The sequence below is a fragment of the Dendropsophus ebraccatus genome, chromosome 15 (assembly GCF_027789765.1).
Source record: "Dendropsophus ebraccatus isolate aDenEbr1 chromosome 15, aDenEbr1.pat, whole genome shotgun sequence".
NCBI lineage: Eukaryota > Metazoa > Chordata > Amphibia > Anura > Hylidae > Dendropsophus > Dendropsophus ebraccatus.
In genome coordinates this window covers 48,742,506-48,768,010 of record NC_091468.1, presented here as the reverse complement: position 1 = coordinate 48,768,010, position 25,505 = coordinate 48,742,506, and the positions used below count along the sequence as shown (strand labels likewise).

At 40.9% G+C, this 25,505-nt stretch overlaps 1 protein-coding gene across 2 annotated transcripts in view; it reads right to left on the bottom strand.

The window, feature by feature from the left end:
* Window positions 1-25,505, bottom strand: part of PLCB1 (phospholipase C beta 1) — a 510,352-nt gene that overhangs the window by 47,048 nt on the left and 437,799 nt on the right. For both annotated transcript variants that reach the window (XM_069955509.1, XM_069955510.1), the window contains 10 exons: window positions 25,401-25,500; window positions 24,350-24,454; window positions 23,199-23,308; window positions 16,386-16,518; window positions 16,090-16,152; window positions 14,994-15,213; window positions 11,316-11,496; window positions 6,537-6,613; window positions 6,345-6,434; window positions 4,250-4,307 (listed from right to left, as the gene is read on the bottom strand). In XM_069955509.1, the coding sequence (XP_069811610.1) occupies window positions 4,250-4,307; window positions 6,345-6,434; window positions 6,537-6,613; window positions 11,316-11,496; window positions 14,994-15,213; window positions 16,090-16,152; window positions 16,386-16,518; window positions 23,199-23,308; window positions 24,350-24,454; window positions 25,401-25,500 (1,137 nt within the window). The remainder of the gene's footprint in view (window positions 1-4,249; window positions 4,308-6,344; window positions 6,435-6,536; window positions 6,614-11,315; window positions 11,497-14,993; window positions 15,214-16,089; window positions 16,153-16,385; window positions 16,519-23,198; window positions 23,309-24,349; window positions 24,455-25,400; window positions 25,501-25,505) is intronic.

The window sequence follows — 25,505 nt, the reverse complement described above, 5'->3', positions numbered from 1 at the left end:
CATAATGGACATTATGACGGTGTGTGAACATAGCCTGAAGTAGTGGTCTCTCATTATTTATACTATTATACTATTTTTACTGTGCAGAGCTGGCATATAGTATGGTGTTTTATGCCAATTCTCTTTGCTATATCACTATTTGCCCTTACGTTTAGATCCTCCATCCCCCCAGTCCGCCTTATTAACAGACCTCCCCGGGTTTACTTGGCAATATGTTTTAAATTACAGCCAAATTATAAGGAGACATTTCCTGGCGGCCTATGCAAATATGTATTAGAATGATTTTGGGTAATTAAAATGCTCAGAAATAAAAATTGGCTTCAAGTACCTGATTCACTTATCAACGTTCATAATTATAAAATGCTAATTCCCCTGGAAGAAAATACCACACACTGTAACAACTCAAAGGGTGATGTGCTCTATCCACTGCTTAATATGCAGCATCTATGTCATGGATATAATCAAAGCTTCAGCTTCTTTATGCCAATATCTGATATTGATCACCATTACAGTTATAATCTATGTAGAATGAATTGTCGATACCCAATACTTATTATATTGGTTAATCAATATTATTTCACGCATAAAGGAAACCCTTCCTTGTAGCTTGCTGATTTGAGTAGAAGCCCCTGCTGGCCAGAAATGAATTGTTTTTAAATAATTGACCCTAATAACATAACAATTGGGAATTATTAAAGGGTATTCCGCTTAAACATAACTTTTGATATGTTGCTGCCCATGGTGAGACTAACAATGAATTCCATACTTGTTATTATCTATTTAGTTTCCTTCCCCAAGTTCTGAGCTGCTGCTTTCTGCTGGACAAAAAAATCTGTGTGTGAGCTTTTCTCTCTGTCTCCCCCTCCTCCCCCTCCCTTCTGAGACAGTTGATAGAAACAAATCCCTGACTGGTTTTATCCGCAACATTGTAGCTTCTTTGTAACACAGAGGGTTATTCTGATGTCAAGTTGCTGGAATACTCATACTTGTTTGCAGCTTCATTTACAGACTTTGACTTCTGTCCAATAACATTTTTTTTTTTTACTTTTCTTTAATAAAGTGATACCTGATTTTTGGATAGCTGCTTTCAATCAAAGATCTGTCCTGGGGTCTGCTGCAAGTGATGCAGTTATAGTCCTAAAAAACAAGTTTTAAACTTGCAGCCCTGTGTCAAATTGGCGTAACCTAGAGCGTCTGTTCCCTAGGCCTGCACCACCTCTCCGTCCCTCTTCCCCTATTCATCACTTGTCTAAGTGGTGCACATGTATTGGATGGTTAAGGCCCATGTGCGGTGTGCAGACAAGTGAGGATTAGGAGAAATCCTGCCCAGGGCCATTCCTAATGATGGGGAGGGAAAAGAGGGATGGAGGGGAATTGCAAGCCTAGGGCACAGACACTCTAGGCCACATCCGTTTGACACAAGGCTGCAAGTTTAAAAGTTGTTTTTTAGGACAATAACTACATTACCTGCTGAATGGAACCCAGGACAGATCTTGGATTAAAAGCAGCTATCTGAAGGTACAAGCAGTTTGGGGGGAGGGAGGGGGCAGATTGTGGGTACAAAGTCTAAAAAAATGTAATGGAAAGGGTGTTCCAAATAAATGATAATGGAGTTGTTTATAAAGAACTGCATACACCTGTACGATCTTACATTTTCTAATCTACAAAAAAAAAATGTCCACAAGTCTAAGCTGTCAGGCTCCGTCTAAGGAACAGGCCCATATTATTACACAGGCCGGCACCCTATAAAAGAATCCCACTGTCTTTTGTTCAATGCTACTTGGCAAACTTAGGAATTCTGTATCTTCAGGCAAAGTTTTGCAAACTTAGTTAAGTTCATTGTGAGTATTTTTAGTTGTGTATGATGAAGAAGTGTGCAAAGGGATAGAATGCGTTATGTGAAGACGAATACATCTCTAGCAACAAGAAGCTGAATTACAATGAGCTATGAAGGCACAGAACATTGCGTTCTGTTATGACATTTCATTTCCTTACAATACTACATTAAATTGGAATAATTGTTAGTAAAAGGCAAATGTGTATGTCCCATTGTTCCCCAGCCAAGGCATGATATGGAACAAATCTAATCCCTCATACTGTTCTTCAATTGTTTCACACCAGGGATCAACAAAAACGACTTACATAAACAGTGGCATTGAGATGGTATTAGCCCTTTTTTTTCGAGACCTCATCACAGAGAAATCTATAACAATCTAAGTCAAGTAAAATTATTTTATACATTACAAACGTTTGGCCACTATATGTGGGACTTCTATAGCCCCAACTATAATGACTGCGCCATTCAATATAACTATATACAAATATACATGCATTTTTATTGATAGTTAATGGAAGGGATATGCAACTTTATAGGCATATGTGTCTGGTTGTATGTTAGACACAACTTTTTCATACAGTCCCACCAAGTGTTGTGTGAATTTAGCCAGAACTGGAAATGTAATATGCCATAACAAAGAGAAAAGAAGAATAAAAACAGAACAATGATATAGGGTAATATAGAAGTATAAATACATAGCTACTTTCTTTCAGGGGCAGCACCCCACCTGAGCACAGGCCATGAGTTGTATCGTAATTGAAGGGGTTGGCCCACTAACAGCAATTATAACCTGTCCACAGACTAATTATACTGTATGATCACTAGAGGGCCAACTGCTGGAAGCTACACAAATCAAGAACCATGACCGTGGCAGCTTATCTCTTTGAGAACAAAAGCATAAGGCAGTCGAAATCCAACATGTCCGATCCTTTTCTGATCAACTTCATCTATTGGGAAAGTGTTGGTAGGTCTCCATACACAGTGGAGAACATTTATCAAGACGCAGGTATTTGTATGCCATTCTTAAATAAAGCCTTATCCCCATTTACCTAGCCGCATTTACTAAGCGGTGCACGCCTCTTAGTAATGGTGGTGGAACCTGCAGGGTTTGTGCAGAAATCTATACCTGCTCCAGGGCAGGTGTAGGTTTCTGCATGGTTTACGTCTTTTGTAGGCATAAGTCATTATAAATTAGGCGCAGGAAGAAGACCACACCACCACACACCACCCTTGCCCAACCAGTTTACGACTGGAGTATGCCATGGAAAAGGTAAAAATCTGTGCCTTTTTAATGAATGTACCCAATGAAACAATTAGCTGGTATTTCCTAAATTGGTGGAGCCCAACCATAGTTGGTGGGTTTGGCTGACTTTGGAATAAAGTACAGTGGTACCTCAGTTCATGAACTTAATTGGTTCAGGAAGGCAGTTTGAGAACCGAGCAGTGTTTTCCCATAGGAAACAATGTAAATGTGTTTTGTTGGTTCCGGCACCCACCAACAATTACATACAATTCTCATTTATTACATTGAGAAGTGCCTAGTATAATCACTGCAGTACATTACAGAGCAACACTATATACTGTACAGTACATTATACACAAGAAACATTAACAAAACCAGCAATTATAGTATACTAGTCACTAACTCCTCACTCATCCTTTACTGTATAGAGTCCCACCCCCACCCATTGCAGCACTGTACAGGATGGGAGATGGTGGTGCACTGACTGTATTACTACTGTACTGTATAAGCACTCCAGCAGTCTTATACAGTACAGGATGGGAGATGGTGGTGCACTGACTGTATTACTACTGTACTGTATAAGAACTCCAGCTGTCTGATTTTGAATTCTGAACGTTACTTCCAGATAAATTTTAGTTTGAATTCAGCGGTATTACTGTACTTCAAGACTGGGGGCCCAAAAAGTGTTTTAGAACCGAGCAGACTTTCCTTGAAAATACAGTTTGAGTTCCAAGCAGTTTGAGAACCGAGGTATCACTGTATATGGTTTTCCAGTGAATAGACGATAGTTCCATAGACATATAAATGTTTTGTAGACTGTAGCTTCCTCTTAGCAAACACAAAAATTACCATGAAATGAATTGAAGCCACTCTCACTGTCTGTGTATCTTAATGTTCAACAACAGACAACATATTTCATCCTTATGTTTCTCCGGACACATTTCCTGCTCATTGTTTTATATTGGATTTTTATTCCATTATTTTTCTTCTGCGACCTCTATTACTTTGCCACTACCTAATGTATTAAAGTCATTATCCGGCTGAGATGTAGCCGCCGTAATTAAAACAGAAAAACCTAATGTCTATCTGCATTGGATCAGTAACCACATATTTATCACTGAAAGCAACACGGATATTCCATATAAATGCAATGAACTCAGTTAGCGTACCCTTTTAAGGTACTGCACCACTTCCTGGATATAGGATCGGATCATTTCTGTCTTCTCCCTATGGAAAAACATAAACAGCACTGTAGAGATTAGATTTTACTGTACAATATTACAGTAGAAAAGATTTTATAATAGACAATTAGACATTGTACAAGACAATTCTTCATCTCATGTGCATTGTTAAAGTGAATGTACCACTAAGTACATTGCTTTGTGTTTTTTACATGAACACACCAGATGCGAGTGCCGGAGTCGTTTTATTGAACTGCTACCCACTTCAAAGCTGGTCTATTCCGAGCACAGGCCCACCATGAAGCACTGGGGGTGGGCTTGTCGGGCCCCAGTGTGCTGATCTCCCCTCCCCTATAGAGCTGTGTCACAGAGGGCAGGGTTTTTGTCACACTGGGGGCCGGGTGGTGGGTTCATGCCAGGCCAGTGCTCGGGAATAGACTGGTGCCATGCGCGGGAATCGGGCTGCAGTTCAAAAAAAGACTGCACCACTGGCATCCCCGCGCCAGTCTATTCATGTAAAAAACACAAAGCGATTAGAGATGAGCGAACCTGGAGCATGCTCGAGTCCATCCGAACCCGATCGTTCAGCATTTGATTAGCGGTGGCTGCTGAAGTTGGATAAAGCCCTAAGGCTATTAGGAAAGCATGGATATAGTCATTGGCTGTATCCATGTTTTCCTGACAACCTTAGAGCTTTATCCAAGTTCAGCAGCCCCTCTAATCAAATGCCGAACGATTGGGTTCGGATAGACTCAAGCATGCTCGAGGTTCACTCATCTCTAAAAGCGATGTACAGTACCTTGTGGAAGATTTGCTTTAAATATACAAAAGGATGATCTGTATTTCAATGTGGCATCTTGGCAAACCCCAGTATAAGTATATATAATATAGCAATAAACCTGGCACCTCTGCTGATCAGCCAGGAGTCTTGGCTCTGTTCAATACGTAGTAGTGGCGCTGGATTATTGCAGCACAGTTCCTGCTGAAGTAGATAGTAGCTTCACAACAAAAGTAACCGCCACCACTACCCAATGAACAGAGCCAAGACTCCCAGCCATTAATTATGTATTTGCCTGGGCCACTGCTGAACAGCTGATCATGCAGGGTGTTGGCAGCCTCCATTGGTCAGGCACTGATGAACTATCTTATAACTAGGTCATCAATGTTAAATGCTTAGGCTACGTTCACACAGAGCAAAAGGGGCGGATTACGCGAGGAAATATTTCCGCCTGAAATCAACTGACGCTGAATTCCGAGCAGAATATAAGCAGAATGCAAGCAGAATCCCTGCGTATTCAGCTAGGAAAGTGTTCAGCTTGTAATCAGCTCTTGACAAATTCAGCGCGGAATACTCGAGGAATCCGCGCTGAATCTGCATGCATTCAGCGCTGAAATTCAGCGAGTATTTGGTGAGTAAACTAGACTATACCAGAATATATACTAGAATCCTCCCCCCCCTTTTTTCCCCATTTCCGCGCTGATTCAGTGCGTAATTTCCGCTTGTATTACGCTTGTATTCCGCGCTGAATACGTGCATATTCCGCGCTGAAACAGAAAATCAGAGCCCCATTGATTTGTATAGGCTTTCGCTAGCGGAAGAATGAACATGTTCATTCTTCTGGTGGAAAGCGGATTAGTTCAGTGCGGAAATTCCACTGTGTGAACTGCAGAGCAGAATTTCTATTCAACACAATGGAAATTAGCTCTGCACCTATTTTAACGGCTGAAATTTCAGCGCTGATTCAGCGCAGAAATTCAGCTGCTTTTGCTCTGTGTGAACGAGCCCTTAGGAAGCCCCTTTAATATACAGAGATCTCACTATCAGCTGACCCAGCTAAACTATCTGCAGGTGGACCAACACTGAGTTTTCTTCAGAGTTTTCCCAATGAGTGAGACCACCAAATACACAATCGAGACCAGGGGTGTCAAACTCGCGGCCCTCCAGCTGTTGCAAAACCACAATTACCATTATGCCTGGACAGCCAAAGCTTTACCAGTCCATTTTGACGGCCCTGATCTAGACTGTGGTTAATACTATGATGGGTACAGAGCACAATGACGTGGTTCTGTGCGTTACACTTACTCCTCCATTTGATTCTTATCCTTTGACTTTGTTTCCGTGACTTTCTCTTGCCGTTTCTTGTCCATCTTCTTTTTTAACTCCTTCTTTTCCCTGCAGAAATATCATAAATAAGATATAGATATAAAAACCCAACAAACCTAATTAGAATCTGCAAGTAAATAAAATATGTAGAATAAGAATTTTTTTTTTTACTTTTCACATGTTTCTTTGAGCTTTTTTAGCTGGTTGTTCTGGCACTCCTCAGCTACGTCTGTCAGCTTCTGGATTAACTGCAATGGAGAGGCATTCATGTCAATAAGAGAGACAAGGAGGAAAATTGAAGAATAATCCATACCTAACCTTAGAATATTACACTATCCTACTTCACACCATAACCTTACAAACTCTATTGTGACAGTAATGTAAGACAGCAAGCTGGAATAAACCCTTTAGTAGTTAAGGAGATGTCACTATTTTCATGGAGGACAGTCTGAATCAATCAAGCACAGAGCATCTATAAAGCACATCTCTCTGGAGGACCTGACATGCATTTGCTTTGCACACAATGCCTGTTGACTCCATTGTAATGCCTTATTTCTCCTGCGGAGGCTCTGCAGTGGAAGTGAGCAGATCCTATCAGGTCTGCCTGCAGATTTTAGGTGATCACTGGTGGTCCACAGAGCAAAGAAATCCTGTCTAGAGCCTCTTTAATTTGTAAAACATAGACTGTGCCACATCCCAAAGGCTTTGAATATGTAATATGACATGATTCAGATCAGTACTTACCCTAACTATTCACACAACTAAAAGAAAATTAAGGGTGCCTTCACACCTACCGTATCGCAGTAGAAAATCGCACTTACAAATCTGCTGCGGATCCGCAGCGGATTTGACAGTGCGTATTTAATGCTGTGTTCATTCATTTAGTTAAATCTGCTGCGGATCCGCAGCGGATTTTCTACTGCGATACGGTAGGTGTGAAGGCACCCTAACAGGGTTTTCCAGAAATTTGGCATGAGTTGAGTTGCAGTGACCCAGTATGACTGCTAATATCATATGGCCCTTTCTGCTTTCAATCTTTTCACTGTATACAGTATATGAGCACCACAGCTATAGTAACCATCTAACTGGTTGGAGTGTTAGGTGTCCGACCCCAATCAATCAGATACTGATGGCCTATCCTGAGGATGGCAGTGTAATAGTAATAATAATTATATATAATTGTCCTTCCCACCCTTCCATGTGACACAAGTGTAATGTGGTCATTTTATGGTAGCGGACTGTCAGTTTGGTATGTATCTGTTTGTATATTGGAAAAAGTTGGGCTAAAGTTGCATTATGTGTCTGCATCCTCTTAGAATGTCCTTGAACAACGGCCGTTGTTTGGTTCGGCTATAGAAATAAATGACATGTCAATTCTTTTCGGCCACTTTGAAATCAATGCAATTTTCAGTGCAACAACGGGAGTTGTTTGACATTCACTACAACAGCTATTGGTTTTTGAGTCCATTGTTTGTACATTGTGTGAATGTGGCCTTAAAATGAGGAGAAAAGAGAGACAGAAATAGTTTGTGTGAAAATGACCCATGGATATTAAGATTATGTGATCAGACTACACATGGTTTATTTGTGGTCTGTTACCATAGTAACATAGCTGTTTATATAGGAAAATAAAAATCTGATTGTTTTGTACCATACAGTACATTATTTTGCTGCTATGTTGCAGCACAAAGAAGTAAAACATGAGTTATAATAAAGTATAATGTGCCAAGTCTAAGGATTTGCCCTCCATTGTGCTTTGTAACTAAGGCCTAGTGCCTTGAGGCTCTGGAAGTAGAGCCTAGAACATTGCATAAATTGATGACATTCCTTGAAGTTTCCACCATAGCAACCCCCCCCCCCCCTTTCCCCTGTTACTGTGGATGACACGGACCTCCGCAGAGAAGTGTTTCCATAGTCTATACATATCAAAATTCTAAGTTTAAATAAGCCAATAATTAGCCCAAAGCACAATGCATGGAAACCGTAATTGCCGTATTGTTATTTGTAGGAAAAAAATCTCTCCAGTCTTAAACAATGAACAATTCATCAATGAAATACTTATTACGGGAACAGGCGGCTCATTCATCTGTGAAGTAGATTTAATTCTGAACAAATATTAATTTAAATGGCACCCTGGGGGATACTTTAATTGTACCTTACCCCAAGTACACTGCAGAAAGACTGCCGAGAATGACATGAGCCAGGAATGTAAATTGCCTGAAAATACTTTTAAATTAATTGTGAGAGATGTGAATGGCTTTTTTAGGTAAAACATACACAATGACTAACATATGGAATATGACTGCTTCCTAGCCACCTACAAAAACAAGGGATTTGCAGAGTCCTGGAGCGTCAGACAGCTTCTTATGAACTGAATAAGGCCTTGTTGTTATAACAAAGGCTGTGCAGCTTCATATTGCTGCTATTCTACAAGCCCAAACTACTGCACACTGTGATCTGCTATAGGGGGTTATCCCCTTGTCAGAAAAGTATGGAGCAACAGTCAAAGACCTTTTTTTTTTTTTTTCTTAAACAATATTTTATTGAAGTTATACATAAATATAAGGTGATAAGAACAATCATATAATAATAGATAAACTATGACAAGTCAGTAGACTTATATAAAATTACATAAATAAATATAACAAATTATTAAAACAAACTAGAAAGCAACCAATTATTGCTCTAACATACAAATGAAGTAAAATTGTATCATACTATGCTCTATATCAAGTACAGGTAAGTACTCCCAGGGTACCTGCAACCATTGCTTTGTGATACCAAGCTGTATTGGAAAATTGTTGCATAACAGAATTTCTTTCTTCTGTAGACAGAGCATTCACTATAAAAACTTTCCATTTTTTCATGAAAGAAACCGTAAACTTTTCATTACTACGTAGGGTATCAATCATTTCCCAAAGACCTTATTATTATTATTATTATTATTTACACGTTCAGTGATTTTCAAAGTCTGTGAATGAAGTCCACTTTCTGCCTTCTGCGATTGCATCCGTGTCCGTGTTTTTTACGGATCTGTGTAAAGCTTTTTAACCCTTTCAGGACCGGGCTAATTTTCGTTTTTGCGTTTTTATTTTTTCCTCCTCGTGTTTGAAAGGCCATAGCGCTAATTGTACTTTACAATAACAGACTTAATTTTTCCATAAAGTTTGCTGTGAAACCAGAAAAAAATTATATTAAAAAAAAAAAGAATTTGTTTTAATTTTGGAGGGTTTCGTGTTTTTGCCATTCGCCCTATGGTAAAACTGACATGTTATATACTGGATGTTCCATCGATATGTAACTTAAATTACTTTGATTTTATCTGACGGCTTTTAAAAAATTAAAACCTTTAAAAAAAAACTAAATGTGTTTAAAATTTCTCTATTCCCAGCCTTATAATGCTTTTATCCTATGGGCTATGGGGCTGTGTGATGTGTCATTTTTTGCGCCATAATCAGTTCTTTCTGTTGGCACCTTGATTGCGTATATGCGATTTTTTGATCGCTTTTTATTACAAATTTTCTGGATTTGATGTGACAAAAAATGCACAATTTTGCACTTTGCACTTACACCGTTTACTGTGCAAGATCAGGAATAAGATAACTTAATAGATCGGGCAATTAAACACGCGGCAATACCAAACATGTCTCTTTGTGTATTTATTTATTTTTATTTATAAAATGGGAAAAGGGGTTATTCAAACTTTTATTAGGGAAGGGGATTTTTTATTAATAGAAACACTATTTTTAATACTGTATACTGTAACAACTTTTAGTCCCCCTGGGGTACTTTCAGCATTACTGCAGTGATCTCCCATAGAGATCACTGCACTATACTTAATACAGCAATGATCGATCAGATCATTGCTGTATTACTCTGGTCTGCAGCAGACCAGATAGATGGATTGCCGAGCCAGGATCAGCGTCAGAGTCTAACCTTCTGATAGTTCTGTATTGTCCTTAGGGTGCTGAGGATGAAGGTAAGTCTCTTACCTTCATCCTTGGCGCCATTCCCGTTTGGAGCACTGGGGGGCGGGGCTACCGTCCGACCCACACTTTCTAATGATTATCAGTAGAGTGGGCCGGATCAGTGCTCTGGGGGTGGCAGCCCAGCCCCCAGTGCTCCCAACGGCCTTACCGGGTGCAGGATTACATTACAAACTACAGAGGAATGGCGCAGAGGAGGAAGGTAAGAGACATACCTTCATCCACAGCACCCCGAGGACAATACGGAACTATCAGAAGGTTAGGGTCTTCTAACCTACTGATAGTTTCCTTTTAATGGTTAGTAGCCAACTATAGGACGTAGTAGGGAGCTATCAGCAGGTTAGATTTGTCTAGAGTTGTCTAACCTGCTGGTAGTTTCCCTTTAACAGGTGACCCAGAAAGTTCGTGGACAGACCATTGATCATGGCGGATATTAATAATATTCTACAAATACTTCAATATCCATAGAAATCTAAACTTTAGTATCCAACTTTGAAAGGAAGCAATTGACATGTACTGATAAGAAGAAGAGTGAAGACAGAGACTTCTAGCTATTTCTACGATATGTCAGGAAAGATCAATGATTTGGATCCCAGCACACAATATCTCTATCAAAGTAGTAGTATCTGAGCGCCTTAGCTGTATCTCCCATCAAACCATGGTGCACGTAGCCAGACTATAATGAAGGTGTTACTGGAGGATTCCCTTGAACAGGGAACATACTTATAGCAATGTTCAAATTATTAATCAAAGGGGCAAAGCACTAGGATGGGCACACGGGGCACCTCTGTTCTAGTGATTAAGGGATGCCCAAGGTATCACACGACAACCAATGCTGACTTCTCAGATGGCAACCATAACTTTTAATGATATGTCAGAAAACAGGTCACAGTGGAGAGGATAGGATTACAGAGAACATGAGCGTATCCTAAAGCCCATGATAAAAGGTTTCCTTCCCACTGACCTGTTTGATATGTTCTCTTTTCTGATACTTCTCGCTGTAATACTGTTCTTGTCGGAGATTGAGAAGCTGCTGTTGCTGTTGTTCTTTCAGCTCTACTAATTTCTGGGCCATTTCTGCATCTAATGCGGCTAAATCTTGTTCTACAGTTGAGGAATTATGATCTGGACTCCCAGATTCACATCTACAAGAGAATGGGAGAAAAATCGATTAAATAGGATGATGATACATGAGCCTTACTCATTCACTCTCTACTTGCTTGCCTTGCATTTCCAAATCCAAGCCCAGATGGAAACCCTGTGAACAGGAGCTATGAAATCTATAGAGATGCATAGACAAATCTCAAATCTTCCTATACTTATCAGCTGCTGTATGTCCTACAGGAAGTGGTGTTTTCTTTTCAGTCTCACACAGTGCTCTCTGATGCCACCTCTGTCCGAGACAGGAACTGTCCAGACCAGGAGTACATCTTCTAGAGCAAACCTCTGCTGCTCTGGACAGTTTCTGTCTTGGACAAAGGTGGCGACAGTGTCAGACTGAAAAGAAAACACCATTTCATGCAGGATATACAACAGCTGATAAGTATGGGAAGACGAGATTTTTAAATAGAAGAAAATTACAAGTCTATATAACTTTCTGAAACCAGTTGATTTGACCAATACCGTACACACGCCATAGTCCCATTTCAAACATCAATGGCTCAAGTCCTTACTTGTTTCTGTTGGCCAGCTGCGGTCATATCTTCTGAGCTGACCGTTAATCGTTCAGTGTATGGACACATCGTTTGTTTGTTGGGATCACAAGGAGTAAACAATCATAGTAACATTCATAATTATAATTGTAGCTAATGACTATCTGTGTGTTATGGTGAACAATTGCAGGTCATTGCCAAAAGTGCTAGTTTGCGATTATTTATTGTTAATTGGCAAAAACAAAAAAATTCCTCTAATGGGTCAGAAAGAGCAGAATGCAGAGAGCCAAGAAGTGAAGCACTCTGGATGGATGGATGGATGGATGGATGCAGATAGATAGATAAGCGATAAACGACGTGGCGAGAAGAAAGATAGATAGAAAGATAGGAAATAGATAGATAGATGATTGATAGATAGATAAATACAGATAGATAGATAGATAGATAGATAGATAGTAGAGATGAGCGAACCGGGTTCGGGTTCGAGTCCATCCGAACCCAATCGTTCGGTATTTGATTAGCTGGGGCTGCTGAAGTTGGATAAAGCTCTAAGGTTGTCTGGAAAACATGGATACAGCCAATGACTATATCCATGTTTTCCACATAGCCTTAGGACTTTATCCAACTTCAGCAGCCACCGCTAATCAAATGTCGAAAGTTCGGGTTCGGATGGACTCGAGCATGCTCCAGGTTCGCTCATCTCTAATAGATACAGTAGATATGAGATAGATAGGAGAGAGATAGATAATTAAATAGGAGATAGATAGGAGATAGATAGATAGATAAATAGGAGATAGATAGATAGATAGATAGATAGATAGATAGATAGGAGATAGATAGATAGATAGATAGATAGATAAATAGGAGATAGATAGGAGATAGATAGATAGATAGATAGATAGATAGGAGATAGATAGATAAATAGGAGATAGATAGATAGATAGATAGATAGATAGATAGGAGATAGATAGATAGGAGATAGATAGATAGATAGATAGATAGATAGATAGATAGATAGATAGATAGATAGATATGAGATAGATAAATAGATAGATAGATAAATAGATCAGCGCTTCTAGTCCTTTATAAGCACAGAATGGTAAAACGAGTTGGTCACTTTGTGAGATTATTATTTGGACACTTTATTACTCGGAGTTTAGTAGCACTAGTTACAAGGCCGGCTTTAGGGTAGATAGAGCCCTGTGTGAAACTTTTTTCCAGTGCCCCCTCCCCCCCCCCCATCTTCACCCCCCACCCCAGGGCTTGTGCTGAGATCCCTTAAAGGTGACATACAGCTCTACAGCCTCCCACCCCTCCAGACGATATTGAACACGAACACTCAGCCATATAACTAACTGACCACCCCCACAGCCATACAAACAACTACATCCCAGCCATACAAACAACTACCCAACCCCCACAGCCGCCCAGCCATACAAGCAACTACACCCCAGTCATACAAACAACTATCCGACCCTCACCCCCACAGCCGCCCAGCCATACAACTACCCCATCCCCTCGCACAGCTATACAAACGACTCCCCCCCCCCTCCCATGTTACAGTGCTGCGCAGCAGAAGGTAAGGGAACAAATCGAAGGGCGACCAGGGATGCTACTGCACTCAGACAGCACACCTTACTTAGAAATGGAAATTTCTTAGTTAGAAGTGCTGTCTGTCTAACAGAGCGCTCTCCCCTCCCCATTTCCCAGCTGGCCAGGATTGATGCGCCCTGTGCAACCGCACAGGCCGCACACCCCAAAGGCCGTCCCTGGCTAGTTAAGTGATATATGATGGAATTATTTTACCACCACATTGGCCATAGTCTCCTATATGTAAGTCATGTTGTATGTTACAAGCTCTTCATTAATAGCTTTCATGTTCATCACCCAGAACGCTGGCTCGGTGCACATCACCAGGTTCATTACTTCCTAATAACAGCTACAACCGCTGCATCTCTAGGGATCTCTACATTGCAATCTGTGAAAGAGAAAATTGCCATGTTTTCATTGCAAGCTTCATAAGACTTCCAATTTCATAATTTTCACTGTCAGCAAAAATCTTTATTTTTTTTCTTCTTCTTCTTTCTGCACGGTGGCAATATGACCCACAGAGACAACTATAAGGCTTCCTTCCTGCAAAATCCAGCAAAATGCTGATTGTCACATTGCGGCTCATGTTATTTTCTGCTAGAAGAATCATTTCTAATATCCATTGATAAACTTGTACTGTACTTTGTATGCAGCCGCCCAAGAGAGGTCTATCCAGCCACAAATTGCTTTTCCACTATAATGTGAGAACCAACCAGGTCGCTTGGCTTTTAAGGTTTACTGCTGGGTTAGGCGGCGGCACGTTCAATGTCTGGAAGCTCAGCCTTAGAAAGGGCCGATCTTTAATGGATTTTAAAAAATGGAAAATGTTTTATTATGTCTGTGGGTCTAAGTTTTTATTTCTATCTTAGGACTGGATTTAAAGCATTGGATGAACCAAGAATGACTTAAAGGGAAAGTGAGCATAAAATCCTTTTAAATATAGATACGTCAGGATGGGACTTTATTAGCTTTTATTGTGAACACAATTAAGCAAACTTAAATTATATTATTATCATTATTATTATACGTTTTTGCAATCCGTTTGCAAAAAAAACTGATGCATTTGTGTGCATCTGTTTTGATCCATTTTTCCACTGACTTTCATTATAAAAGAAAAAGATCAAAACGGATCTTTTTTTTTTTTTTTTTTTACGCACACAAAAGCGTAGTCGACCTCATTTTTGTGTCCATTAAAAAAAGAAATGATCTGTTTTTTTTAAATAATGCAAGTCAATGAAAAAAAAAAAACGGATCACAATGGATGAACACAATAGAATCCGTTTTTTTTTTCTTGTTGCAAAAAACGGATGAAAAAAAAAAAACAACAAAAAAACATTGCAAAATATCTTATAAGATGTCCCCCCCCCCCCCATATTCTAAGCAGAACCCGTTTTACTTACTTCTTTTTGCTGTCCCTTCTCGCTGTCTTTTCCAGGATCGCCCTCCTCCTCAAGTAATCATTCTGGATTTCATTGTATTTAGTGGTGTGCTCTTTAATCAGGTCAGTAGTTTTCTTATGATGCTTTTTTACAAGATCCTTCATTTCCTTGTAATGTTTCTTTTGTAATTTAACAAAGGACTTCTGCTGCTTCAGTTCATCTATAGTCTGAGCTTCCACTTCTGCAAGAGAAGAAGAGGCTAAAGTATACCATGCAATGTAAAGAGATAACCAGGTAAACAATGTTTCTTTTGCTGTTTACCTATAGAGGCTCGAATACTCTGTATGAGCAAGTAAAAGGTGCAGGGACACCTGTCTTTGACAGAAGTCAATGCTTATGTGCATATTTTCTTTGGCCCCCCTATACTATTAGCATAGGACACCATGCAAAAAAAAGTCCCTGTTCTTTTAGTATGCTGTAGGCTGGCTTATGGTTTGGTGCAAGGAACAGAGACTCATCAAATTTGACAGGTGTCCCAGCTCTACTTTCCTTGGTGCTCTAAATTGTTTGTGTGGGACACCACAGAAACTATTGGCACCAGTCACGCACACAGCTTACGTTAACTTTGGTGATGACTACATCTATACTGATGTTGACGTGAAAATAAAATAAATCTTTTGTTGGATATAAGGCTGTGGGATGTGGGAAGACAAAACAATCTGCCCAATAAAATTACAAACTTTACCACCTCTCTCTCTCTCTCTTCCTGCTAGGGTACTTCCACACAAGTTTGGGTTTTTTTTTTTGGTCTTTAGTAGAAATAACAGGAAACTATATTTATATAAAACATAAAAAGCAGCAAAAAAAAATCACAATATAATATAACATAGTATAGTATATAGGGATGGACACAAGAATTCAGGGCATAATAGGTCTCCTGTGACTTTTTTGCCCAAAGTGCCATGTGCACCTAGCGCTATAATTGAGGAGAGGTTATCAACAGGGAAATTCTATGGACAGTTATAAGAGCCGATACGTAATATAGAAGACCACTCAATAGTTAACACAGACAGGTTAGGATAACTTATTTTATTAACCCTATCAGGGTATCATTTACCTGTTAAAACACTCAATATGAGGTCCTCAGCAGGGGCAGCTTTAGCGGGCGCTTTTACTGAACCTAGAAGAATAACAATCATTTTTGTTTTATTTTTCACCATTGTCTCCACTGCCCCCAATCTAAACAATTACCCCATTGTTCCAATGTTCCACAAAAAGAACAATGCTTTATGTCTCTAATTTCAACTCTTTTGAATACTACTTGGCAAATCATAAGGAGAACATTTTTCAAATTGACAATTTTTACTGCAAATTGAAAGGGAAAAGTACAAAAGAAGGAGAGGGCTATTATACCTGGAGCTGGCTGGCTGTGAACGGACTGAGATGCTGGCTTGGGTGTTAGCGTGGAGGCGTGATTCAGGCCATTCTCTGCTGGTGCTGGCCGAGGTTCGCTGTTGGGTTCTGATGGCGCGTCCCCAGCTTCTGCCTACAAAAGAGACCATTAGGTACTGTAAACAGGTGCCAGAACGCTGATCATCATATGCATTGTTCTTGACTATACCGCAATATAGAATTTTAGCACATACTATTTACTGGGCTACATTGAGTAATGGCAAACCTATAAGGTGAAAGAAGTGACACAATGCATGGGATGTGACCCCTGCAGATCTCAAGGACACTCTCGATTATTGAAGCTGCAGTTGTTTCTGTACCTCCCATTAGACCATAATAGAGTTCTTATTTGAACAACTTTTTATTAAGCCTTTGAAGAGCCACAGTACAAAATCACTGTCACTGTAAATACTCTATTTATACAGAAGAAAATGTAAAAAAAAAAATGATACATACATATTATATACATTAAGAAGAAAAACACATTTTTCAATAATAGCAGAAAGAGGACACTGTCAATTGTGGCATTGATGGCTGTAGTATGAAGCAGTGAATATGCAATGTTATGGAAGCCTTTCCTTTTAATAGGAATGTTATGTAACAGATTACAGTTCTGTATACAGTAACTGCGGCAGGAAACTTGTATTTTATGTAACTGTTCTAGCTGAAACATAAAATTAACTTTGGCGCCATCTAGTGGTTGTGACATGCACTTACATGCTTACGCGATTATATAAAGGATCCTATGGGTAGATATGCACACAGCGATACACTGCGAAATACTGTACATGGCAGAAATTCCTGTGGTAGACTTAGATTTTTGATGATTATTTTCATTTTTTTTTTCCACTGCACATTTTACGTGTTTGGATGTGGATTATCCCATTTTAATGCAGCTATAGCACATGCTAGATTTCTGGTGAGTTTTGGGTGCACAATACATTTGAAATAGGCGTAGAAATGAGTCCGACGTCCATAGAAAATGACTGGAGCAGTCATTTTCAATGGACGTCTGACTCATCTCTAATGATTTGCATAACGTGCGCCCACAGCTTCGGGCCATGATGTCTCCGCCCCAGTAGCGGGGTCTTCCAGGGAGGGTTAAGTATGTCGGGCTCCACCAGGGGGTTGGGCGGGCTCTACCACGGGATCCGGGGTGACAGGTCCTCTATAAGCTCAGTAATGTATCACATTCATCTCAATAGAGCAGGTCCTGTCTATTGTCATCTAGACTTGCCGTAATGCGTGTCACTAAATTCTTAAACAACTCAAGCAAGATGGCAGCCCCTATAACCATGTACAAAAAAAATAAAAAAATAAAATCAGAAAATAAAACCAAAGCACAATGGTGGAGATTTATCAAACATGGTGTAAAGTGAAACTGGCTCAGTTGCTCCTAGCAACCAATCAGATTCCACCTTTTTATTCCTCACAGACTCTTTGGAAAATGAAAGGTGGAATCTGATTGGTTGCTAGGGGCAACTGAGCCAGTTTCACTTTACCCCATGTTGGATAATCTCCCCCAATGTGCTTTGAAAAAAAAAAAAAGTCAACCAAAAAATCTCCCAAACAAAAAGAAATTGGGGCGGACTTACTTGTATCATCTAATTCTTTTACAGTAGAAATTTAAAGTAGTTATGCATTTTTAATAGCTGTCGGCAGAACAATCATTTGGTTGACAGTAATCTCTCTCATCCTCTTCATACACATGAACATTTGATGCTCCTGTGTTCCCTATGGGGAGGGGTAATCTGCGGCCAAACCGTTCTAGCATCGACTTATCCTTTTGAGAACAAAGGGGTCGAGAGTTGGAAATCCATCATGCCCCTGACATCATCTATCGGTGGAGAGTCAGATGGCCCCTATACACCCTATAGTGGTGTAACTACCATGGAGGCAGCCCACGCAACTGCTATGTGGCCTGTGTGGCAGGGGGCGCCTGGGCACAGCGTGACCTCCCTCCATGGTACTAGCTGCAGCGCTGACAGTTCGACCCCCATCAGCATCTCAGAGTGGCTCGCACATACGACCACCCAACCCGCCCCCTCCCCCCGGACGCTACTCAGAGTACCTCTCACAGACCACCCCTCTCCCCAGGGACTGTGCTCCGAGTATCCTGAGAGAGGGTGGCCTGTCAGAGCCATGCAGGTGGGGTACGATTGTGTAGGGGTGCTGTGGGAGCCATTCTGAGCTGAGTCCTGAGGGGGAGGGGGTTGCTGAGCTGTGAGAGCTACCCTGGGTGCCATCCCAGGGGGAGGGGTGATCTGTGAGAGCCACTCTGAGCCCTAGACACTAGGAGTCATAGGGCTCATATAGTTTTTTGCTATGGGCTCCATGAATGCTAGTTACGCTCCGGCTTATACTGATATATTGACGGATAATGGTTACGGGTTCATATGAATTTAGTATAAGGCTGTTTGATAAATCTGACCTTTCTTTAGAAAGTCTAGTTTAAAGGAGAAGTCGAGCGAAAATTTGTATTAAAGTATTATGTTGCCCCCCAAAAGTTATACAAATCACCAATATACACTTATTACAGGAAATGCTTATAAAGTGCTTTTTCCCCCTGTACTTACTACTGCATCAAGGCTTCACTTCCTGGACAACATAGTGATGTCACTTCCTGGATAACATGGTGATGTCACTTCCTGGATAAAATGGTGATGTCACAGCCCGACTCCCAGAGCTGTGCGGGCTGTGGCTGCTGGAGAGGATGATGGCAGAGGGATGCTCAGTGTCCCTCCAGTGCCCTGTGTCCCTCAGTGTCCCCTCTGCCATCATCCTCTCCAGCAGCCACAGCCCGCACAGCTCTGCTCTGGGAGTCGGGTCGTGACCTCACCATGTTATCCAGGAAGTTAAGCCTTGATGCAGTAGTAGGTGAGGGGAAAAAAGTACTTTATAAGCATTTCCTGTAATAAGTGTAAATTGGTGATTGTTATAACTTTTGAGGGCGCAATACAATACTTTAATAAAATTTTTCGCCTGACTTCTCCTTTAACCCTTAGACGACCCAGGGCGTATAGTTACGCCATGGAAGTCTGTCCCCAGACGACCTAGGGCGTAACTGTACGCCCTGGGTGTTTCTCCCGCTTCTCCCGGAGCGGAGCGCGCTTAATAGGAGGTGGGGGCCGGCTGCAATCAGCAGCCGGGACCTCACCGGCAATGACACGCTGCAGCGATCGCGCTGCTGCGTGTCATTAACTCCTTAAATGCCGCGATCGCGGCGCGACCGCGGCGTTTAAGTGTAAGTGACAGGGGGAGTCCCCTGTCACTTACCGATCGGGACCCCCGCAGTATGACTGCGTACACGAAAAGAGGGAAAAAAGTGCGCGGATTACCGATTTTATGTTACATTATATATAAAAAAAATAATAAAAAGTGATCAAAACGTCCGGTCTTCACAAATATGGTATTAATAAAAACTAGAGATCATGGCGGAAAAAATTACACCACATACAGCCCCGTAGCTGAAAAAATAAAACCGTTATAAGTGTCACAATAGTCCCATTTTATTTATAATTAATTGCCAAAAAAAAGGATTTCATTTAAAAAAAATATATAACATTAGAGAATCTGTGTAAACCTGCATATGGTTGTGTTCGGGCTGACCTATAGAATAATAGTATCATGTCGCTTTTACCATATAGTGCATTACGTAGACACAGGAACCCCCCAAACCTTACCATATTGCATTCTTATTTACGATTTCACCTATTTATATCTTCATAAATAATATATTTGGAATTCCGTCATACATGTTATGGTAAAATGAATGACGCCATTACACAGTACAACTATTCCTGTAACAAACAAGCACTTACATGGCTTGTAGATAGAAAACTGAGAGTGCTAGAGCTCTTAGAAGGGGAGGAGGGAAAAACGAAAACACTAAGATCAAAATTTGCGCGGTCCACTGGGTCATTTTGGGCCTGGTCCTCAAAGGGTTAAATTTGCCCTGTCCAGTCTACGCTTATACCGGCTATTAGTTGGCTTACTTTAACATTTTATGACATTGAGGACACGCTCCTTTACAAATAACCAAACACCTTGTATAGAGTAACTAATATCTCTGGCTTCTTAGCTTCCACATCATTACATAGAAGGTCCCTGTTAGTGATGCGGAGGCAGTAGGAGCCCATCAGTTACCATCAGCAGATTCTCAATCTTCTCTTTACCAGGGAAGGGTCAGAGATAAATACTGTTATCCTAATATAGTATCTCCGGTGACAGATGTCCTAGATAGGGAGGCCTTAGGAGACTGGTGTGAGTCAGGTTTAGTCTTATGCCCTCATTCACACTAATGTCCCCTTGTAGGAGGGTGGAAGCACGACATTTCTTAGAATAGAACTTTCTCAGCCTGTGTATGTTCCACCAAATGTAGGTCAAACTGCAACAAGTCATTTATAATTCAAAGGAAAGTTCAGGGTATTTTTATCTTTACAATTAAGAAAAGTCAATTCGGAACAGACGACGGCAAGTACATCTCTCCATCTACCATAGAGTGCGGGGGCGGACTGAGCGCTCATATACATTATTTACTATGTTGTACATTAGAGCAGAGCCAGGAAATTTGCATCTCTTCAGCTGTGGATAGGCTGCTGTGCTATGTATTATATGTGCTAGCATAGTGGGCTAGTAAAAGGCACTGCCGGTGGGTGGCTAACGTGTTAAGGCCATGTTCTCACCCTGTATTTTGGCTTTCAACAGCAGCCGTTGTTCCAGGTTGAAACAACTGCCGCTGTTTAATTACATTGATCAATTACATTACAATGTATGGAGTCACGGCCGTAGTGTATACACCCTGTACACACTACGGCCGTAGTTCTCTGCGGACAGTTCTATTTTGTGGGCCACTATTCAGTGAACAGCGGCCTTACAAAATAGCCTGTACTTACAGTGTAAAGTGCGGCTCCTGTCCGTGCTTTACATTGTGTGCTATGGCAAATTGGAGCACAGGCACACCCGGAGGTGCCTGCATTTCAATTAAAACAAAGTGACGCTCATCAAAACAATACTGCAGTATCGGCTGGGTGACACATGTAAGACAACGGCCTGTGTGAACATGGCCTAAACAAGATTAAAAAAAAAACTATGCAGGTGTGGGCCCTGCTGACATGTTTTGTATGTTTTGCGCTGTTCTGGGTATCAGGCTAGCAGCTACCTTTAGCAAATAGTATCAATAGCACATGCGATTTTAAGAAACTCCGTAATCGGTTACCTTCTTTATTCAAAAGGCTGCGCCCCCCCCCCCCCCTCCCTCACATCATAAGAAGCTGGATTTCTGTGTCCATTATGCTCTATGGAGTGGCCGAGGGGGCTGAGAACTGCACAGCTTAATATCCTGCAATCTTCTCTCACCAAGATCCCAGATAAGGCTAGGTTCACACTGCGTTTAGGCAATCCGTTTTGGCATTTGTGTGCATCCGTTTTGATCTGTTTTTCCATTGACTTTCATTGTAAAAAAAAAACGGATCAAAACGGATCAGTTTTTTTTTGACGGACAAAAAAGTAGTCTCAGCTAAAGACCGGGGTAATGAAAGTAGGGTAAACGGGAAGTGGAAAGTTTACTCAACTTTGGCAAAATGTAAAAAATGTCTGAAACTGCTAGACTGCTAGCAAAGTGAAGCCTTGTGGTTGTTGTATCCAAATCTGACAAGTAGTAGTAATCCATTATTACATAGTCTGGGATCTGTGTCCATCATTATCTATTAAGGGCCAGTTCACACTGAGGAATTTCGGCTAAATTCTGCAGCGGAACTCTCTTCCATGGAATCCCGCCTGCCTCAGTGTCAAACAGCGTCTCTATGGGAGGACTCGTGCACCTCCGCTCAAAGAATTGACATGTCAATTCTTTGAGCTGAAAGCCGTTTGACACTGAGGCAGGCTGGATTCCGTGGCGGAGAGTTCGGCCATGGAAGTTCCCCAAATTTACTCAGTGTGAACATACTCTAAGGCACAAGCTTCAGTCTTTACTCTGAATGTGCAAATGTGTGGCTATTGGAATGAAAACTTCAAGGAACTGTCTTCTCCTTGGCAGACGAGGTGGAGAAACAAGTCCTGAGCACCACACACACAAAAGCCAGACTACCCTCCAAGAATCCAACAAGGTATGCTGCCTGGCCTCCACTCTGTACCACCAAAACCTGTAACACCTGGCATAGCTCTTCGGATGGATGCTGGGGGGTATGGGGCATCTGGTTTCAAAAGTTTTGGGGGAAGAAACCAGAGTTAAGGGACTGCTTGATCACCATGATGCCAGACTATTGAATGGAAGGAAGTCTCCCTTTCAAGACAGTTGTGCCTGGCTACTGAAGCTAGGGCTGTGGCTTTATTGATTCATGTCTCAAGACTGGCTGCTGGGGCCTGGTTATCCACTAGGGACATCATGGAGCTACTGTGTCTTTGCCTCAGACACCCTGAGTAAAGTATTTCAGTGTTTGCCAACCGCATGGCACGGTATTGTACCATAAAGAAATGGTGGAGGACTAGGATGGCATTTGGAGCTAGCTACTTCCATATTTCCTAAGCCCACAGCATTACAGTGATTTGCTGACAACTTCAATGTTTCCTTATCCAAGAGAAGGTTGCATATTACAAAATATTCATTGTATGACAGCCCTTCTTATATATATATATATATATATATATATATATATATATATATATATATGTATGCAATGCATGCAATACATTGATATACTGTATGTATCTTATTCAATGAGCTCTTGCTTCAGCAGACAAAATAAGAGTTGACAGAAGCATTATTGCCATTACCTCTTTCCTCACTTCTTCCTCATCTTCCAGTGTGAGCGCAGCCAGCTGTCTGGATCTTTGCTCCATCAGATTGACATATTTAATGGGATTTGACAAAGCTTCAATCACATCTGCAAGAACAAAGAATACATAAAAGTAACAATAAAAGCAACATGCCGGCTTACATTAAAAACTGGAGCTGCTGTGATGGGTGCCATCCTCGACTCTCATTTTATAAATTTATTTTAGACACGGGGTGGGTGGGTGGGGGGGGCACTAGAAAGCTGCAGAATTTGACAATTATTATATCACATCTCTAGATTGCCTAATATAATGGTATAATAATAATTCACAATTAGGAACATTAATAAGTGCATTATCACCTATTGCAGGTATCAGAAGCTGAGCTGCTATCGCCACCTTATGGCCATAGCAGGAATTGCTTTCACTACAGAGATCCAGTAGGTTGTTTCAGAATCCACTCTATAGCCTTATAGCACTGGAGTTCAAAACTAGCCAAGGAAATCTGGATAGAGTTTGTGTGTTCTTCCGGTGTTTGTGTGGATTTCTTAAAGCGGCCATACATGTTCAATAACAATTGTTGGGCCAACTGTTAACTCTTCTGTCCATACACATGAACTTTCCACATGGAGCAGTACATATTGGTGTTATTAAGTTATACAGGTGGAACAGTATGTATTTCTGCTCTGAGATATTACATATGGTATTTGGCACTGCGTATTAGTATGTGTTTCTTGGAGAGGCCCCAGCATCAACATAGATCCCATGGTGAGGCCCAAACAAAAAAGTTTAGGAGGCCCTGGTATACAGTGTATGGCAATATAGATCGAGAGTACTTCTTCCTTGGGTTATACATACATGACCAAGATGCTTTCTGGCAACGTATCCCATACGGTTCTTTAGGTCTTTTACCTTTTTATAGAAATGAGTACAGTTCCTTTTTTTGGTAAACTTTGGACCTGAAGGGCACCATGTAATGATTCATGTCCTTGCACAATGAGCTCCATGGACACATCACTTAGCGATCACAACTTCGTCAATGTATTTTTATCACCTTCTATTTCAGATCAGGAATTACCCTATTTTGATCGGTATGAGTTGCTGCACGCTTTCTATTTTGCTTAACACAAAATCCAATAGAGGAGCTGTACCTGCGAACGTGTCGGGGACGTAATCCTTCACCTCTATGTACACGAAGATTGCTGGTAAAGTGAGTGGCACATTTTTCTCATTTCTCAAGCAGATATAGTGATAACCTGAGAAGGAAAATGATAGATGTTTCATAAAGTTTGAAGAAAGGGCAAAGCTGTAGGGAGAGATTTGTCTTCCTGCATGAAAAATAGCAGCCGTATAGCGTCCTGCCCGACATCTACATAATAGAATGTCTGAGGCATCAATCAAATATAAATGTAGAAGACAATATTTTCTGGTTTCTTAAAGGGACATGCTATTTTATCTCCTCTAATACTGCGTTTAAACGGAACGATTATCGTTCGAATTTTCGTGATAGAGCATTTAGCGATAATCGGATCGTGTAAACACAGCGAACGATCAAGCGGCGAGCCAGAAATCGTTCATTTTAATCTTTCAACATGTTCTCAAATCGTCGTTGGTCGTTCGCTAAAAATTTGGAGATCGCTTCGTGTAAACAGTCTTTTACCAATTTACCCTACTGTATGTGTGAGATAGGCTTAAGCGATCCTAAAACGATCGCAATAATGATTTTTCTTACAAATTTTCTAACGATTTTTTGAACAATCTATTCGTCTAAACGCTGATCGGTATAAAAACCAAATAGTTTCTTCAAAATCATTAAACTATCGATTGGGCGAATTATCGCTCCATGTAAACGCAGCATAAGGGAACTCTGTTCCAGTTTAATCTGAAGTCAGGATGTTCTAGAGCAGAAGCAACTGAGCAGATTGTTATATAGTTCTGTGGGAACAAATCCACAATAGCTTTTTTATTTTTTCATGTAAATCTCTGCTTATTCTGAGCTAAATAGTCAAGTGGGTGGTCCTTCTCAGTGATTGTCAATCAGCAGTTCGAGAGAGAAGAAGAACCACACCCATACATAGCAAATGGTGCCGGAAGCCCTGTCCTATCAACTGTGTAGTGGTAGCATGAGTAACTGCAACTCAAGTAGTGTTCCAGCAAGGTGTCTGCACCTATATAGTGGGATGGATAGATCAATGTCTTTACCTGGACGTATTGCAGAAACAGGTAATATCCGGTGACCAATGAATTTCCCTCCTTCTTCATATGCTGATATTCTAAGACATGCAAGGGAGGGAAGCACTACCTAAG